Raw genomic sequence first — 18,402 nt, forward strand, 5'->3', positions numbered from 1 at the left:
CAGCCCTCCTGCTTACTCAGGAAGCCATCTCCAGCCAGGAAGTACTTTCACACCAGAAATTAGGTCTTGGTGTATAGAACTGGCAGTCACTAGACTAGTTTGTGAGTTCAAAATACAAACTTTAGAAATGGAGCAACACAGAGGAGGTTCGTAATGGAGGGAATCCGGCCATAAATTGGGGCTGGGGTGGGCAGGAGGTGAACTAGATGATTGGGTGTTTTCCAGTCCTGGGCGTCAGGGGTTCAATTAAAAGCTGCAGCTACCGAGGGCAAGAGGATAAGCAAGGTTTTAGTGAGTTCTTGGGTTTATTTGGATTCCTTTGAAAGCAGACCCTGCAAGCTTTCCTGTGCAAGTAGTTTATTTGGGAAGTGATCCCAGGAAACAGAGGGAAGGAGTAGGAATGGGAAACAGGGAGGAGCTGGAGATGATGCCAGTGAATGAGTGCACTGAAGAGCATGTTACCACTGGGGCAGCCAGGGCTCAATCCCAACAAGGACCCTGAGACACTGTGTAAAACACACTTCAGATTCACCCACCAAGGGCAAGGAAGGCGGGACATTTATCTTCATGAATTGAAGATCACTCCTGAATCATTAATTCCTCAGGGCCCATTCCCGAGAATGGCTGCAGGTAGAGAGGCTAAGGAAGCTGTGGGCTCAGCCAGAGCTGTCCACAGGTGACCCCAACATGGGCCATAGCACCACTCGCTACAGCCTGCTACAGTCAAGCACAAATGCAAATGAATTAAGAAGAAGAAGAAAAAAATCACAGCCTCTGTGTGGGAGAAGTAGGTGGGGAATTTGGAAGTGGCCAAAGTCCAAAACTACTTGGTAACACTTGATCACACAGAAGGAACTCCCACTCAATGACAAGACAGAAACATAACTTTCCCAAATGTGTAATGAACCAGAAAAAGGGGAAGGCCAAAGGAGAAGTGAGAATGCTGGGGGTGTAGCGGAGGAAGACAGAGACCCTCAGAAAAGGTAGACGGTGCTGACAGCTTTCCCGGCTTGATCCTCCCCAGGGGGCCAGACTGAAGCCAGAGACAGAAATAAATTTCTCAGGAAAAGGAAACAGTGTTGGAACGAAGAGCCTCCAAAGCATCAGCAGCAATGAAATATTGGGAGAAACCTGATTGCAGATGCGTAACCCTTGTACACTCCTCTGCCCCATCATCTCCTTGGCCCCAGTCCTTTCTCTACCCACATGGAAACCAGCCAAGAGAACTGTCCAAAAGTGATGTCCTTTGATGTTTTAATATTCTGATCCTCCAACACACATCCTCACGTGAGCAAGCACCAAAGATTCCAAAAAGAAGCCCCACGTTTGTTTAAATTTTCTCAGCTGCTCTGTGACTCTGCCATGACCCCAGCTGGAAGATTTTTCCAGACATGGGACGGTAAGTCCCAAAGGGATAGGGAAGGCATTGTTTTTGAGAATGTTCTGGGAGTGGCTGAAGGACTGTACTGGCAGAGCACCCAAGGAGCATTTGGACTGTCTTCTCGTCTCTCCCTTTCCCCCAACTTGTCTCATTTAGATCCCTCCTGTTACACGTGTTCACTGTATTGACCTAAGCCAACCACAGGAGAAAGTGAGGGCAGGTTAAGGGGGTGTGGGGCCCAAGGGTGGGGGTGGCTGAGTCCTGCCAGCCTTGGAGCCTGGTCCATTCAGGCCTTGCCAGGCTACTAGGGAGTGGGGAGGAAACAGGCAGCTGTCCAGCCCTGAGGTCTGTACCTGGGCGTGGGGACTCTGGCACAGGATGGAAGGCTGCAGTTTGCCTGCAGGTGGGGCCCCAGAGAGCCCAGGTCTTGAGGGTAAGCAGGGGACTGGCTGGGCCCTGCTGTCCCAGGAGACCTCTGGTCTGGAGAGAAGAAAGAGTTGAGAGCCTGGGTGAAAATCTGGGGCTCCAAGGGCTAGATGTGGGAGGAGGAGGCAGCTGGTCATTAGCTGCATTGGAAGGAACAAGTGGGCATCACACTCGGCTGGGCAGTCCAAGCTGGGTGGGGACTGCAGGCTGCTGAGGTCATGGGCAGAAGGGACTAAGCAGAAAGGTTTGCACTGGGAAGGGAGGCAGTGGGCACTGTGGTGGCGAGGCAGGGCAGGAGGGTAGAAGGGCCCCAGGCTGCTCCATCCAGATGCCTAAATCTGGGCAAGGCTGCTCAAGCTTCGCTAAGGCTTGGGTACTAATAGCAGGTACTAATAGTGAGGCCCGCTTGCCAGGGCAGCAGGAAAGGCAAAGTGCAGGGACCGCTGCTGCATGCACAACAATCCACGGGACTCCACCTGCAAGGATGACAGCAGCCACAGGCATGTGTCGCATATTTACAAGGGCCTTTCACCTTCACCATCTCCTGTGACTCTCCCAAACTTGATGAGGGGGGTGGCACTGGTTCTGTGCCCAGAAGTGCTAAGTGGATCCCCCAGAAATCACAAGCCAGTAAGTGGCACAGCCAAGAGTCTTTCAAACCCCAAACCCTGGGCTCTTTCCCAAATCTAACAAGAGGCTAACTTCATCAGGACACAGAAGGCAGGGGCTGATGACCGTGGGTGGGAGCTCAATAGCTGTTTGTTAATGGACTGAGTAAAAGGCCAGAAAGATGGCGGCAGGTGGCACATCTGGGAGGGGGCCGCATCATGGGGTCCAACTATCCTGAGGGAGTTGGGAGGGAAGGAGCCCTCACATCAGGAAAGCCCAACCCCCAGGTTTTGGTCATTCACAATGAGCTGGCAGCCAGGGAGGGCTACTGAATAAAATCCTCTCAGCCAGAAACATGATTGGCATCACACGCTTGGGTTTCTGGCTGACATTTCTAAGCATTTTAAGTGAGAAGGTGCAGGGTAGGAAGGGCAGTGCTTGGAAGACTTATTATTTTGGTGACGATGAGAATGATTAGAATTTTCGTGAACCTGTCTAGCCTCCTGGTTTCTCTGATGGAAGTTGTGGCAGCGGAGATGCTGAGGCTGTCCCTGCACAGGCTCAGGTGATCACGGCACAGCATGGACCTCCAACCAAAAGGAAATTCCCCCAGACCAGGAAATAAGTCAGCAAGCAGGAAGAGGAACCCACGGCGGGCCTCCCCAAGAACCTGTAGGGGCAAGGAGGCGTGACGGCTGCACCGAGCCCGCAGAGATGGGGAGGGACGACCTGCCCCTGCTTCCGCATGGAGAATCCACTGGAAAGTCCTGTCTGAGCAGGCATTGCCTAGATTCCTCTCCCCAAGGCCTCCTATAAAGGAAATAAATTAACTGAGGAGAAGGAGGGAAGAGGAGGGAGACTCCCTCTGGATTTTTTTTAATTGTCTTGCTGTGATTGCCTATTTAAGCCCACCTGGCAGAAGAGGAGTAAAAAACACTTCACCCTCCTTAGGGGGCTCTGAGAGAAGGCAAGCTGGGAGCTGAGCAGGCAGTGGGGAGGGGTGCCTGGGGGTCCTGTGTGTGCCTGTGGGGGAGTGACGATGAGTGGACTTCCTAGGAGAAAGATTAGGAGAGAGGCTGGGGGTCAGGGGAGGGTCACAACCAATAAGGACAGGGTCCCTGGACGTTCAGCCTTCAGGGAGGCCAAATACTCAAGCTGTGATAAAGAAATTTAACTGTATGGGGGTATAAAAGGTGACACTCCCTATTTGTAAAATGGATCTAGTAATAGCATCTTCTGCCATAAAGCTGTTGTGAGGAGTTACTGAGATGACACAAGAAGGACACAGAATAGGGCACTTGGAGGGTGACTGCCATCGTGACCACTGAAAGGCTTATATGTGAAATGATCCCTGTATGAAAAACCCAAAAGCTCAACTATTCCACCAAAGGAGGAAAAAGGGATAATAATGAGCTGCCTAAATTTCAGAGATTCGCAGCCTGAGCAGAGAGATAAAGGGACTGCTTTATGTGTAGAGACAGGCAGTGTTTACCTGCCTAGGGAGACTGGGCTCGAAGGAGGCTTTAATCCCTCCTCCTGGCCTACCCGTGCAGAGCTGAAATTCTCATCCACTGGTGGGCTGACCACCTCCAGAAACACACGCATTCACCCATTCCTCCCCAGCAGGGTCTGTTTCTCCAGGAGAGAACAGGGACTTGGGTGATGGGATAGGGGCCAAGATGCTTTGGGTGTCGATTTTTCTGTGTTCAGCCATCAGGGGAGATTCTGGGTGAGGGACGTGAGTGGCCACGGGGTAGCAAGAAGGTCCTGGGCACCTGTGGAAGTTCCTTGGACAAGTTTCCCCAGTGAATAATCCTCTCACAGGAGGCAGGAAGTCTGGAAGGAGTATCGGAGGAAGGTGGGCTCTGGAACACAGGAAGCATCTGAAAGCTACTGAGGAAACCTCAACAGTAACTGCCTCCTTTCTCAAAGCCAGGATTCCATGAGAGGTGGAGGTCGAGTGTCAGGACTACTGAGCCTGTACCCCAATAATAGCAGCTCATACTCATGAGTCAAACAGTGCCGAGTGCTTTAAATGTACAACTTTAACCTTTCCATGAGAAACTATCGTTCTATCCCCATTTCAAAGGGTGAGAAACCGAGGCACGGAAGGCAGGCCGGAATGTATACTCTAGATTCTTGAGCACCATGCTCCTCACCTCTCCGTCACTCCTGCCCTTTCTCCTGGGGGCCTCTGCCTGGCCTGACCCTCGCCCTCCCACAGTCCTGGACCGTACAGAAGGACTCCAGTGAGGTCCATCTTCCTGCCCAGGATTCAGAGCACACACATCCAGCCCAGCCTCCATGAGAAGATGGAGGTTTCTGGACTAAGACCTGGGCGTTCATGAGGACGACACACTGGGCTTAAATGCATGCTCAGCTACTTCATGAGGGCAGCAGGCATACGCCTCAAACAGCGAAAAATCACACAGATGAAGGGCTCTACTTCAGTGCATACTAAGAAGGCTCAATGCCTTGATTAAACAATAGTCTTACTACATCACAGAACTGACGCAGCTCCAATATCTCCCTCTAAATCAACTTTGCAAAAAAGCCCCTGGAATTAACCATCCCATAATTTTCTTCTCAAGAAGTTCTGATGTAACAAAAGAAACTGTTTCTTCTTGTTTTCCCTTCTGGAAGCACCACCTGTTCATTATCACTTGTAAGAGGCTAATTTCAAGAATTCGTAAATAAATGGTAATAACAATATTAACCAGGGAGATCATCCAGAAAGGCCTAAACAGAAAGCCCTCCTAAGCCCTGGGGGTCTTCTGTTAGTTTTCATACTTGTTCTTACTTACATGGCTTATGTAAGTACTTTGCTCTCAGGAAATGACCGGATGCTAGATTTCCTGGAGAAAGGGGGAAATATGGATGGTTGATTTCCTGAAGAAAGTAGAGAAAAAGGAAATACAGAGAAACGGAGGGAAACTTTGCTCCCTGTAAATCTTATTAAGGGCCTCGGCAAATCTTGTTAGTCTATCACACAGGAAAGACCAAGCAGAGAGGCGTGAAGGGATGGTGGGTAAGTCCACCTGGGTTCATATGCCCGAACTGCCTATTTCCAGACTGGGCAACAAATTTCCTCTCTAAACCCCAGTTTGCTCAGCTGTAAAATGTCTTGCTTTAGGCAAGTATTTTAACAGGTGGTGTGTAGGTTTTCATTGGTGCCTGGCAGGCTGACACTTCCTGTGTGAAAACTGGATAATTCAAGGGCAATTTCAAGAGCACAGGAGATAAAAGAGCTCACAGTCTAGAATCCACTTCAAACGGGACATTTTGGAGCAAACTGCAAGTCAATTTCATGTGGTTCTGTACTCCCCAGAAGTCATAACTTCAGTAAGTAAACAGTCAGGTGGCACAGATAACTGCTTGATAAAGTTTCTCCTGTTTGATGGACTGCTGTCTCTACACTCTAAATTCCATTCCTTTTTCTCTGAGATACCATGAGGATTAATGAAAAGCTGTTAGCTGCTCTTTAAGTGGGTCAAAACTCCCATTGCTGACATACTTACTCCCTGAGAGTGGCTCTTCATGCACCTCCAAGGGGTCGCTCTCCAGTCCATCCAGTGTCTTGCTCACCCCCTGTGGTGAAAGTTCTCCACCATCTCCCTCTCCGGAGGGTGAGCTGGGCTGCTTGGCGAGGGGCACCTCCCCTCTGGGGCCTGAGCTGGGCTCTGGGCTTTGGTTTCTCCCAGCCGGAGCACTGCACGCATCCCCAGTCCCCGGTTTCTCATTCTCCAGTGACGCGTGATCCCCACGTGCGTTTTTTGCATCTCTGGCATCCTCGGTGCTGTTGGCAGTAGACACCGGAGCACTGCTGCCTGCCGAGTTCACAGAGGAATGGTACTGAGGTATAACACCAACGAATTTCAGGCCCTGGCTTGCAGCCTCCTGGATCTGTGAGGCAAACAAAAGGAAGGGAACCAAGTGAATGGAATGGTCTATCAAAGGGACACGTGCAGCGTGCAAAGCGCCTCCCTGAGGCCTGCGAGGCTATTAAAGGTGCACGAGAAGAATTCCAAGCTGGCAGGAGCCCCATGTCCTCAGGGGCACCTGCCCCCACACCCTAGTCCGAAGAAGACAGTTTTTTAAATTTGTTTTAACTATATTGTCTGATGGAAAGATAAAGCATTTGGCTTTGAAGAGTTGAAATCACTACTTTGAAACACTACATTAGTCCTTATTAACATTTTTTAAAGAGGCTGGAAAAAGTTCTAAACAAAGAGTTTGAAGGAGGAAGTTTGTTTTGTTAAGAGTTTGGTTTTTTTTGTCACTTTTTTTCGGATGAATCACTGACTTCCTGCCCATCAGGCTACTGTATAACTACAGCTTGTCTATATAACCATATACAAACAACAGATGGCGTTTTATGGCCCAAAGAGCTTCCTTTTTGGACAATAGTTTTGGCAGAGAAGGGCAGAGGTGGGAAAATCACCCCTGTGCCAAGGCTGTGGGCACATCCTCCCCGAGAGGTATCATCTGATGGACACCTTGCTCCCTGGTGCTCTCAGGCTTAGGGAAGGTCAAAGGAGCCCACAGATCATGCCCAGCCCACAGCCACAGACTGACTTTTGGCTCTCCAAGTCCTGGTCCACACCATCCAGCAGCGAGGTGATGGTTCCTTCTCACTCCCTGTACCAACGGGATGGGGGACGAACACCCACCTGCGGTACCGAGGTACTTGAACTCTCCCTCTCCCTAAAAAATAGCCCAAGGCAATTGGGTTGAATGTAAGTCATAAGTTTGAAAGAAAAATTGAAAATAAATAACCTAATAAAATAAAGCAAGAGCCAGCCAAAGCCAGAAGGTAGGCTTTAGGGGACTTTCCAGGCAGGGATGCTCAAGTCATTTTACAAATAAATAAGGCGGTGCAGACCTCAGAGCTGTCTAAGTCTTAGTCACCAAGCCCTAAGCAGATGACCTCAGAAAATCTTGAGGCCTCTGCAGTGATAATCTACCCTCATTTGAGAGTCAGTTTTGCCAGCACAGAGGTATTCTCTCTAAAGGAGAAGCTGCCCTGACAGCTCTCCTCGGAAGAACCACCCTGACATTAAATGGAAAGTCATTTTTGTTCCACACTGCACAACCTGGAAAACTGCAGTTGCAAACGTGCAGTCCGGTCTTTAAATCCTAGCCTGTGCTAGACATAAAATAAGAATAGTAGTAATTACTGTCTATTGTAGACCTACTATGTCTAGGCATTGAGCTAGGCATTTTACATAAATTAAAACAACAAAACGTTTCATCCTTCAATGATGCTGCATGGTATCACTGTCTCCATTTCCGATGAGGACACTGGAGCCCAGAGACATTAAAGTCATAAAACAAGCAGTGAGTAGCCAGAGTGCAAAACCAGGTCTGGCCTGGGCCAAAGTTCATTCTTTTAATCACAAGACTCAGTGGACACATGTCAAAGCATCAACTACATACATGTCTATGGGCATGTATGTGTCCACTCATACGCCCCGAGTTGGCTCAATTCACTCTTCAAAAGTTAAAAAAACAAAACACAAAAAAATCTTAAAGCCATCCATTCCATTCTGAAAATTTTTTCCCTTATTAATCTATGATATCCACCTATGTTAAAAATTATTCTATAAAGCTCCTAAAAGAAGGCACAGCAACACAAATTTTAAAAGAAAATAGCAGGGAAATAATTATACCAAAGAACTTTGGAGGCTGAGGAAAGCCACTGCATGCAAAGCATACTTCTGAGCTTTCTGGCAACATATGCCAAAAGAGAAAGGCAATGGGTTTTACAGCCCTCAAATGAAATGAGGAGACACCTGCACTAGCTTCTGCTACTACTCTCTTACTGCAGAGGAAACAGCTATGACTTCTGAAGCATTTTAATAACTGCTTCCATGGAGGGCTCAACCATAGGCCAGTCTCAACTAGAGTCACGGAAATAGCATGAAGTTTAAAGGCTTTTGGAAAGGCCTGATGTGGAGCCCCAGATATGTGACTCAGCATCTTGAGGAACCAGAGTAGATTATATAAACTTTCTGTGCCTCAGTTTTCTCATGTATAAAATGAGTGAAAACACACTTATTTTGCAGTTGCGCTGAAACTTAGTTTAGACATTACATATGGCAAGTGCGCCAAAGGATGGGGCACAAAGACGGTATCTCTAACCTCTCTCCTTATCAGTCCTGGGCTTCTGCGGCCCTGCAGAGACTGCTGTCATCTAGAGTGAAGAGGCGAGGACTCCAGACACACGGCATTATCCTAGCCCTCCCCTTCCTCACTGGGACTGGAGGAATTGGAGAGGCTTGGACACAGACACCTGCCCTTCTCCCACAACAAACCGGACAACCGTATTCCTTTGCCATCTTGTACTGCAAATTTATCCTCTAGGCCAGGGCTTCTCAAAGTGTGGGCCCCAGACCAGAGCATCAGCATCCCCTGGGAACCTGTTGGAAATGCAAATTCTCAGGCCCCACCACAGACCTACTGAGTCAGAAACTCTGAAGGTGGGATCCAGCACTGTGTGTCTTAACAAGTCCTCCGAGTGATTCCAGTGCAGCCTGATGTTTGAGAATCACTGCTCTAGAATACACATTTCATGACGGCTGGGGTAGTTTGCACTGCTGCATCCCCAGTAATAGAATGATGTCTGACATATAGCAGGTCCTCAATAAATATCTGTTGAATGAATGAATATATTAAATAATGGATGAATATGTATGCCTTCTCTCCCGACATGAGCTCCTTGAAGGTAGGGATGGAGACATTAATTTTTCAGCTGTAGAATCCAACAAATAGTTAATAAGCCCCTACACTGGTCCAGGCCAACACGGTGCTTAGGTACCAGGAACGTAAAATAGGATCCCCAACCCCCAAGAAGATTTGACCAATTATTGCGAACAGAGTTTAAAAATAATTACACTATCATGGAACAATTAATGCTTGTAATGACATATAAAAAGCCAAGATTCTAAACTTCATACACTTTATTATGACAACTATGTAATACACACACATAAACTATGCATAAAAACAGTCACCAAAATGAAAACAGCACTGTATTTGGGGAGTGGGGCTCTAAGTGATTTTTTTCTATTACTGTGTAATTTTCAAAATTTACTTAAGGGGCATGGATGTTACTTTTAGAATTGAAAAAGTAAATATTGTAAAAATTCCTCATAGAGGATAATATAGTAATGGATGTGAAGGCATAGACATGACAGTGACAATGGTGATTATTTCTGCCTGAAGGGGAGGTTGAGAAAAGTTTCGCCGAGTAGATCAGGGATGTACCAAATGACGTGGTGTAACACAAAAGGAAGAATAAGAAATGTGGCAGAATTGGAGCACGTATGCCTCACCTTAAAGCATTCAAATCCAATTTTTTTTTCCCAAAATGCCATGCTAGACAAAACCTATTTGGGACCTGCTCTGCAGAAGGCTTTGAAGGATGAATAAGAGTTCAGCAGATATGTAAAGGAAAAGGAGGGGGCAATCCATGTAAAGGCAAGGAAGGATCATGATGGGCAAAAACGTGACAGTATGCAACAGCCTGGTGTGTTGAGGAAATTTCTAGAAATATTTCTGGAACATGACATGAGAAACCAAGAGGAGCCCAGAAATGAGGCTTGACTAGACATGACAAGGACCGGATCACATATGGCCTTGGATCCATGCCCACAAAGGCTCTCAGTTCACCCTGCAGGCCAGCATATCCGACTCTCCCACCACAGTCATAACCTCAAGAGCAGAGGAGAGTGGGAGTCTGAGGGAAAACTGCAAGATTTCTTCGAATGCTCATCTTTTACCTTCAACTTCAGCACAAATTTTGTATCTTATACCATAGTGCTACCTAGGATCCAAACTTTAAAAAGATGTCAAAGTTAAATGCTGCCCTTATCCTATGCGTTCCAGGGAAATTCACACCCCCAAGAAGAGGAAGCATATTTGTAGCTCTGCTTATTTCCTTCAAATAGATTCCTGGAAGTGGAATTAATGAATGAAGGGATATTAACTTTTCAAAGGCTTGGCAGAGGCTGCCAAATTGTTTACCAAAAAGGGTGCGTAGTCCTTTTTAACTAGATGACCACATTTAGATTTTATGAAGATCAATATTTGGCTAGACCTAGGGGCCACGACTCTTAACAGTTCTGTCTTACCCTAGTATAGACACTTTCCTCTTTTTCAGAAAGTCATTTGACTGTGTACTTACGGCTAAAGTAAATCCTGCTTCTCATTCTTGCATTTATAACCTTTACTGAGCCAGTCTCACATTCATCATGGTGGTGGGCATGCGATGTATTCATCAGGGTTCATCCCCGGCTGCCAGCTCTCCTCCACTCTACACTCCCCTTGGTGACTTCCTCCACTCACATGGGTTTAGCTACAAATCAGATGTTCATTATTCCTAAGTGTGAACCCCTAGCCCTGGCTTTCCTTGCAAGTTCAGACCTACACAGAAGACGATCACAGCTGACGGGTCCACTGTTGATCTGATCTCACCAGCTGGAATCACAGTATCTTCTTCCCTGTTTCTAATCCTGTATATCTGTTCACCACACCCCACCACATTTATCCCCCAGTGTTTCTGGAATTACTTCCTCCTTCTCCATAAAGTGACCATCCAAGCTCACTTTACTTCAAGCCCTCATCATCTGTTGCTGGACATCACCATGACCTCAGGCTATGCCAGGGTCTTCATGAGCATGGAACCAAATCAACATGGAAGAACAGATCATGAGGAGCCAGGTCACCTCAGCCATGGAGCTCCCCACAGACTGCCACGCATGCCCACAACATCTCTGACAACAGCGATTACAGGAAACAGCAAGTATTAACATTGCACAACTCTTCTACAAAACTTTCACATGCATTCCCTTAGGCCTCAAAATCATACCTTACAGAAGAGAAAACTGCTTAAGACATTCTGTGACTGGTCAAACCTCACAGAGCTACCCAAAGCCATGCCTGGCTTTCACTCTGAGTATCCTAAGCCCAACCTGATGCCTCTTCAACGATACCACTCTTTCCACTTCAGATAATCTGACCTGTGCCAAGATGCCCAGGTGGATGCCTGTTTAAACTGATATACACCCTCACCCACCTTATTCTCATTTCTGCTGCCTGTAAGAACCCACCTGCCCCAAATACTTAAAGGAGTAACAATTTCTGGTTTAGGCACTGAAAATTAAACATGGCTGTTTTGACTAATCCACAACTTCACTCAGTTGCTCTATAATAAGTAAGGACATGCTCCACTGTAACTATAATCAGGAATCATGATGTGAAAAATATTTCTTTTTAAAAAAACTTAGTTATATAAAAAGTCACAACTTACTGTAAAAAAAAATCTTTGGTTATATATTTGAGGAATTATTTTTATTAAAAATAACAATATGACATTAGATTTCTAGGATGGATTGTCTATGTCCAAAATGAATACCATGTTGCTAATGATAAGTGTGATATATACTCTATGTGCATGCGAATATACGTATTTGTGATTTAGAGCACGTGTATCAATCGGGGTGAGAAATCAGAAAGAAGTGAGACACAGGTTGGATTTCGTAAAAATGAAGGCTATATGGAACATAGGAAAAGGAAGAGAAAAGCCTCCTGCTCACAGGTCAATAGGGATTGGAGTGTCCACAGCCTGTAGTAGATAGCATGGGTAAAGAGTCAGAGACACTTCCAAGACTGTTTTGTCTGACTCTAAGGAGGATGGTGTCACAGTTAATTTTATGTCCACTTGACTGAACTATGGTGACCAATTGTTTGGTAAAACACTAGTCTAGATGTTTCTGTAAAGGTATTTTTTAAATGTGTGATTAACATTTACTATCAGTTGACTTTCGGTAAAGTGGATTCCTCCATTATTAGGTGGGTCTCATCTAATCAGGCGAAGGCTTTAAGAGCAAAGACTGAGATTTCCCAAAGGAAAAAGAATTCTGCCTGGGTTTTCCCCCTTCAAACTCAAAGACTGCAACACCAGTCCTTACCTGAATGTCCAGTCTGCTGGACCGCCCTGCAGATGTCGGACTTGTTGGCCCCCACAATCACATGAGCCAGTTCCTTAAAATAATCAATTTTCTCTCTCCCCACCAGGAGGTAGGGGAAAATAAGATAGCACAGGGCAAGTTGATGGAGGTCTCTAAATCTAAACCTGACTAGGCATGAAATAAAAGTTGGGTACAGGCTCCCAAATGACAGTGAGCCCCAAACAGAAACAAGACAACTAGGACTTCATCTGGTATCGATTCCAGGTCCTACGTGAGAGGCTGAAGTGTGGCAGGGAGGCTTTCAGCCATCACTGTTGCCCAGGTAAAGGAAATTTCCCCCGTTGTGTTTTGAGGAGAGCTGCTACACACCAGGTAAGGGAGGTTGTATCTATAACTGATGGATTTATTTTCTACAAGTTACATAATAAACTTAATGAAATGCCTGTAACTAACGAGCTAATTAATGCTGGGAATCAGAAACCTACTGCTAAAAAAAATAGAGCTGTGCTGTCCAATAGGTAGCCACTAGCCACATGTGGCTATTTAAATTTAAATTAATTCAAATAAAATAAAATTTAAATATTCCTCTCCTTAGTCACATGAGTCACATTTCAAGCACCCACCAGCCACTTGTGGCTAGTGATGACCCCATGGACAGTGCAGGTGTAGAACATATCCATCATCATAGAAAGTTCTATTGGGTAGCTCTGCTATAGAGCATAATAAATCACATAAAATACTGAATAATAGAGATTTTGACAGTGATTTCTGAGGCATATAATATGGGGTAAATCCAAGACTCACATCCACATACTTACATACCCTAGATCAGACCACTGCCCACTCTGGCCCTCATAACTCACACGGTCCCGATCCGTGACAACATAGCACAGCACACGCAGGGAGCCCACAGCAGAGGCATGCCCTAGGTGTCAAGAACAGGTACAAAAATGCCATTCTGGGTTGCAGTTACACGTGAGTCTTTACAGTGAATATTTTGTCAGACACACACAACCCTTCCCATCTTGTCACCTACACTCTTGTACAGCTTTCTGAAAAGGGAGGCTCAAAAATAACACGGGTTTGAGCTCACATTTGAAGCCGCCTTTAGTTTTGACATGTTAACACTTAGCTGCAGAAATTGGAAGATTTGCCAGGCGCTGCTGGATGTTTAGCTCCGTTTTAGGGCCACAAGGAAAGATCATGTAAACTTTCTGCTGTTGTGGTTTTCTCTTTTAGCGACTGAGAGGTCTTAGAATCTGCCCTTGGACAAAGAGTTTGAAGGCTTAAAGCTTTGGACCTGGCTCTGTTACTCAGTAGTTATATTATTGGTCGAATCAGTTGATTTATTTTAGCTTCAGTTTCTTAATCTATAAAATGAAGATACTAATATTCATTTATTCATTCCATAACTACTTACTGAATACCAATTGGAATCACCAAGCAACCCCCAGCCATTCCATTGCACAGAGTAGTTTGTCATAGTAGATGCATGCCCTGACCAGGAGGGCACAAAGAGTCAACATGCTGGAGTAGTCAGGAGTCACCTCTGGCAGATTTTCCTTGGCCCAGAACATCCCAATCTTCCTCAGTGTATGCCCATCAGCAGAATTCAACATATGTGTGGTTGTCTGCATTCAGAAAAGGATTCTGGAGCAAAGACAACCTTGGCCCATGAGAACTGCCATCATCCAAGTAGGACCACTGAGGAAAAGAACTGGCAGGAGAATCTGCTGCCCCGTCCAAGGCTGCAAGACCCCCAGGCTTCCATTAAATGCTGCTGCACACCCACAAGGAAATTGATAAATCAAACTTCAAAACGTTATGTTAGCAAAGCGTTTAAAGAGACTTTCCTTATAGTCCTGTGGGAGTCAAAGAATGCATGCCAGCCTTCCCAGTCTGTTAGTTCTGTGGCTGTCAAAATCCATTATTGGTAGCCATGGATTTAACCTTACCCACAGGTAAAATCTGTGCATACAGAAATAATTTGGGAGAAGGATTCCTATGAGAAGCAGGGCTAGCAAAAGTGAAGAGGCAAGAAAGCCTCAGAAGTTATGTAGGGAAGAGCAAATGTTCAGTGTGCTTGAGCTGAAAATCTGTAATCACAATTTACTGAGAGCTTACCGTATGCCCAACACTGTTTTAAAGGCTGTACGTGGATTAACTCATTTAATCCTTATAATAATAACAATAGGTATTATTTTTCATCCCTGTCTTACAGATTAGAGAACTGAGGCACAGAGATATTGGGCAACTTCCCCAAGGTCAGACAACTAGTAAAGGGCAAGTAGGATTCAAACCTAGGCAGCTGGCTCCAGAGCCCACGTTGCTACCTGTTACGCTGCTCAGCGCTGTATTTGCAATGTTCCTACACTCTAAGCTGTACTGGGAAATACCAGGGCTAGATTGCAGAGTCTTGCATCTTTAGAGTCTGGACTTTTTATTCTGAAGGCAATGAGATGCCATCATGACTTCTGAGCAAAGTGACATGATCAGGCCTGGCCTAAGGAAAATAAATCTGCCCACAGGATGTGGTATGGATCGAGGTGGGGGTTGGTAACAGAGCGAGGAGACAGGAGGCAAGGGACATGACTGGGGCCCGGAAGTAACTGCAGAGCTCATGGGAAAGGTCATAAGAGCCTACACTTGCTATGGGAAAGGATGTGAGAAGTCCACGGGAGACAAAAAGTAGAGGCAGCAGTCTGTGACACACCATGGGATGCTGATTTGTCAAACAACTGAAGCAAAAAGTAAAATAATAATTATGCTTAGATGACAGGCATGAACTGGGATTGTCTGAACAAGCTGGGACATATGGTCACCTGGTTCAATGTGACCAGCAGTGAAGACCCAGAAAGCTGCTTTAAGAGGCACACAGATGAGTGTTCCTTCTCCTCCTTCCCTGTCCATCACATGACTCACTGCTTCATCACTCTCCTGCTACTATATCCTTGGCTTTCTCTGTCTGACACATCCCACAAATGTCGCATCCATCCAGTCCACCCAGGGCCACAAGGAGGAGGGCTCAAGGTCTCCCGCCAAGGCTGAGGCCACACGGCCACCCCGCAGTGGCTCCCTTCCTCCCTGATCAGCTGTCTTGTGCTTCCCCAGGGCTTTCTCCCCTCTGCTGGGCCCCACCCTCTCCCCACTTTCCCACCACCTCCAGAGATGACTTAAAGACAAAATCGAGGTCAGAAGCTGAGAAGCCCATCCCCATGTCCTCTTCTGGCCCTCCACTCTTTGTCCCCAGTGTCAGTGGGACCCGGTTAAGGCAAAACCCAGGCCATGGAGCTCATGTTTTCTGGCACCCTGGAAGACCCAGCTCTACTTAGGACCACTTCTCTCTTCTATATCCTCAATTTCTCTCTCTGTCTCTCTACTGGCTCCTTCCACTCAGCATACAACTAAATTCAAGTTATCTTTTTTTAAAAGAAGAAAAAGAGGAAAGAATCCAACCAACAATAGAAGTAAGCAAGCCTCATCCACCCACCCCTGCCTCACCGACTCCACCTCCACTCACTCTCTAGCTTCTGTACTGCCTCCTCACCGGCAGCTCCCCACAGCCCTCCTGTCACCTCCATGACACCAAATCCCACAGGCTTTTTAGCCCTCACCACCCCATCCTCTCTGTTAGCTCATGCATTCCCCTCCTCCTGGAGATGCTCTTCCCTGGCCTCACCACCACCTTTCTGCTGGTTTTCTTCCTGCATGCTGGCCTGTATACAGCCCTCACAGCAGCCAGGCTGGTATCTGAAAGATGTGAGCCAGTTAAGGCTGCTCGTTTTAACTCTCCAACGATGTCCCATTTAGAATAAGATTCCCAACCCTTGCCCTGCCCCTGAAATGGGTCTTGCCCACCTCTCAGGCTACATCCCAAACTCCTGACACCTTCACAAGTCTTTGTCATTGTTTCCCCCCTACCCCAAGATTTGTTCCCATCAGGGGGCCTCAGCACTTTGCAGATCCCTCTGTTTGGGGTGCTGTTCCCCCCTCCATCTCCCTACAACTGGTTTTCCTAGCTGGATGAGAGCTCTATGAGGACAGGCAGTTTGTCTCTTTTGCCTCCTGCTTTGTCCTCAGCATCTGGAAATGTTCCTGGTACACAGTAAGTATTCCTTGGGCATTTATTAAAGGAATGAATAGGTATGAGATTAAATTTGCAGTATCTGAGGTTACCCCCAAGTGGAAACATCTATGAGTCTACAATTTCAGGAAATATCCATCTGGGACCAATGATGTTTTAAAAATATATTTATTTGAGATTCAGAAAACTTGCATATCATTTGCTACTCCTATCATCTTAACAGTGAAGAAAACTGAGGCCTAGAGACATTAAGGGGGTTGCAGATCCAGAGACATGTCTCAAGAAAGCATTGCTGTTAAAATGTGCAGTTCTTGGGTTTTCAGTCCATCTCTTAAGAAACCAAGTCAATCTTCCCCTCAGGAAAAAGAAAAGAAGTAGCAATAAGCAATTTGTTAATATCACTACTTCTTATCAAGGTAAAAAATGCCTCATAGTCAGGCATACCCATGGGCCTTGTTTCACAAAGGCACTAAGATGAGGCAATATAGGTCCCAAAATACAAAAAGACAGTGTTTTGGAGTTGCTGAGGTTGACAACCCTAGTTTTATACTTTGGTAATACCAGTGACCTTGGAATTACAAGCTTGGGGTTAAGAACTCAAGGGTTCATTAAGACTCCCTGGAACATTCTGGAAAACCAGCTTTAGAGTCTTCATTGAACTGAAATCTCAGCACCACAGTTAAATGAGTGAGTCAAAAGAACGTAAGTTTAAAGAATTTAACCAGGAGCAGATGTTTCTCTTCACACCACACTGCTTTAACATCCAGTATTCGTGACCTTTTTTTCCCCCCACCATCCTCTGATTTACATAGGCTTCCAAAGCATTAATGAAACACACTTTAACAAAATGTTGAGATGGTGCCACTGGGCATTGCTATCCTAGTTTTAACCCTTGGTTAAAAAATACTTTGATTCCCACGACTCCAGACCAACAAAAATATAACAGGGTCCTAATGACATTTGAAACTCCCATGGTAAACAAGGCAGTTCAACTAAGTACTTGGGGATGGTTTTCATTACAATGTGCTAAAAAAATGAATGTTTTATTGTTCTTTTGTAAATAGCCTGGAGAACCCTGGGATGGTTTTTCTGGAAGATGAAAATGATTTGAGAGAGTTTCAGAGCACATGAAGATATGTGATCCCTTTGAGTAACAAATAGGAGATGGGTTTTTTTGGGGGGGGAGGGAAGGAACAGCTTTGCATTAACAACTACTGAGAATTATACATTTAAAGATTATCTTCAATGTCCAATAACCCTTATACTCAATACTGAATTTATTTCCACTTCTCGCCTTCATTTTTATTTGTTACATATTCTCAAAGTTCTCTCCTAGTAGAAGAATGAACCAGAAATGAACATAAGCATGTCGGAATTCATGTATGTGGCAGACTGTATTTTCCAAAGATGGCCACAACAATCTCTCTCATTCCACATGGTCTGCTGGAACCTTGTCACTCCTCCATCAAGAGCTGGAACCCATGTCTCCTGTACTTCAACCACTATGGGTCCTTATGACGGCCTCAACCAATGAGTAGGTGAAAAGGACCCTTATGTGACCTCCAAGGTATAATCATCAGAATTCCATGAACTTCCATCTTCTTCTCTTGGGATGCTTGCTCTTAGAACCTAGCTGCCATGTTTTGAGGAAGCCTTAAGCAGTCTGTGGAGAGGCCTATAGCCAACACCAACTTGCCAGCCATATGAGTGTGCCATCTTGAAAGCAGATCCCCCAGCTACCACCAAACAGCCCAGTTGATACCATGTGAAATGGAGATTAGCTGCCTCTGCCAAGTACTGCCCAAGTTGCAGATTTGTGAGCAAAATAAATGACTGCTATTGTTTAAAGCCAATATGTTTTGGCGTGGTTTGTTACACAGCAATAGACATCTTTTAAAATACAGTGATCGTCACTAATCCATACCCATAGG

At 45.8% G+C, this 18,402-nt stretch overlaps 1 protein-coding gene and 1 long non-coding RNA gene across 6 annotated transcripts in view; one reads left to right on the forward strand and one right to left on the reverse strand.

The window, feature by feature from the left end:
• Positions 1-18,337, forward strand: part of LOC109026297 (uncharacterized) — a 31,375-nt gene extending 13,038 nt beyond the window's left edge. Inside the window, exons 2-3 of the long non-coding RNA XR_002005284.4 lie at positions 12,652-12,759; positions 17,797-18,337. This is a non-coding gene — a long non-coding RNA (uncharacterized lncRNA). The remainder of the gene's footprint in view (positions 1-12,651; positions 12,760-17,796) is intronic.
• The window catches only part of RFTN1 (raftlin, lipid raft linker 1), a 207,576-nt gene that overhangs the window by 55,905 nt on the left and 133,269 nt on the right, over positions 1-18,402 (reverse strand). For all 5 annotated transcript variants that reach the window (XM_055381122.2, XM_019023757.4, XM_055381124.2 and 2 more), the window contains exon 5: positions 5,935-6,319. In XM_055381122.2, coding sequence (XP_055237097.1) covers positions 5,935-6,319 — 385 coding nt within the window. The remainder of the gene's footprint in view (positions 1-5,934; positions 6,320-18,402) is intronic.

Source organism: Gorilla gorilla, chromosome 2 (assembly GCF_029281585.2).
Source record: "Gorilla gorilla gorilla isolate KB3781 chromosome 2, NHGRI_mGorGor1-v2.1_pri, whole genome shotgun sequence".
Taxonomy (NCBI): domain Eukaryota; kingdom Metazoa; phylum Chordata; class Mammalia; order Primates; family Hominidae; genus Gorilla; species Gorilla gorilla.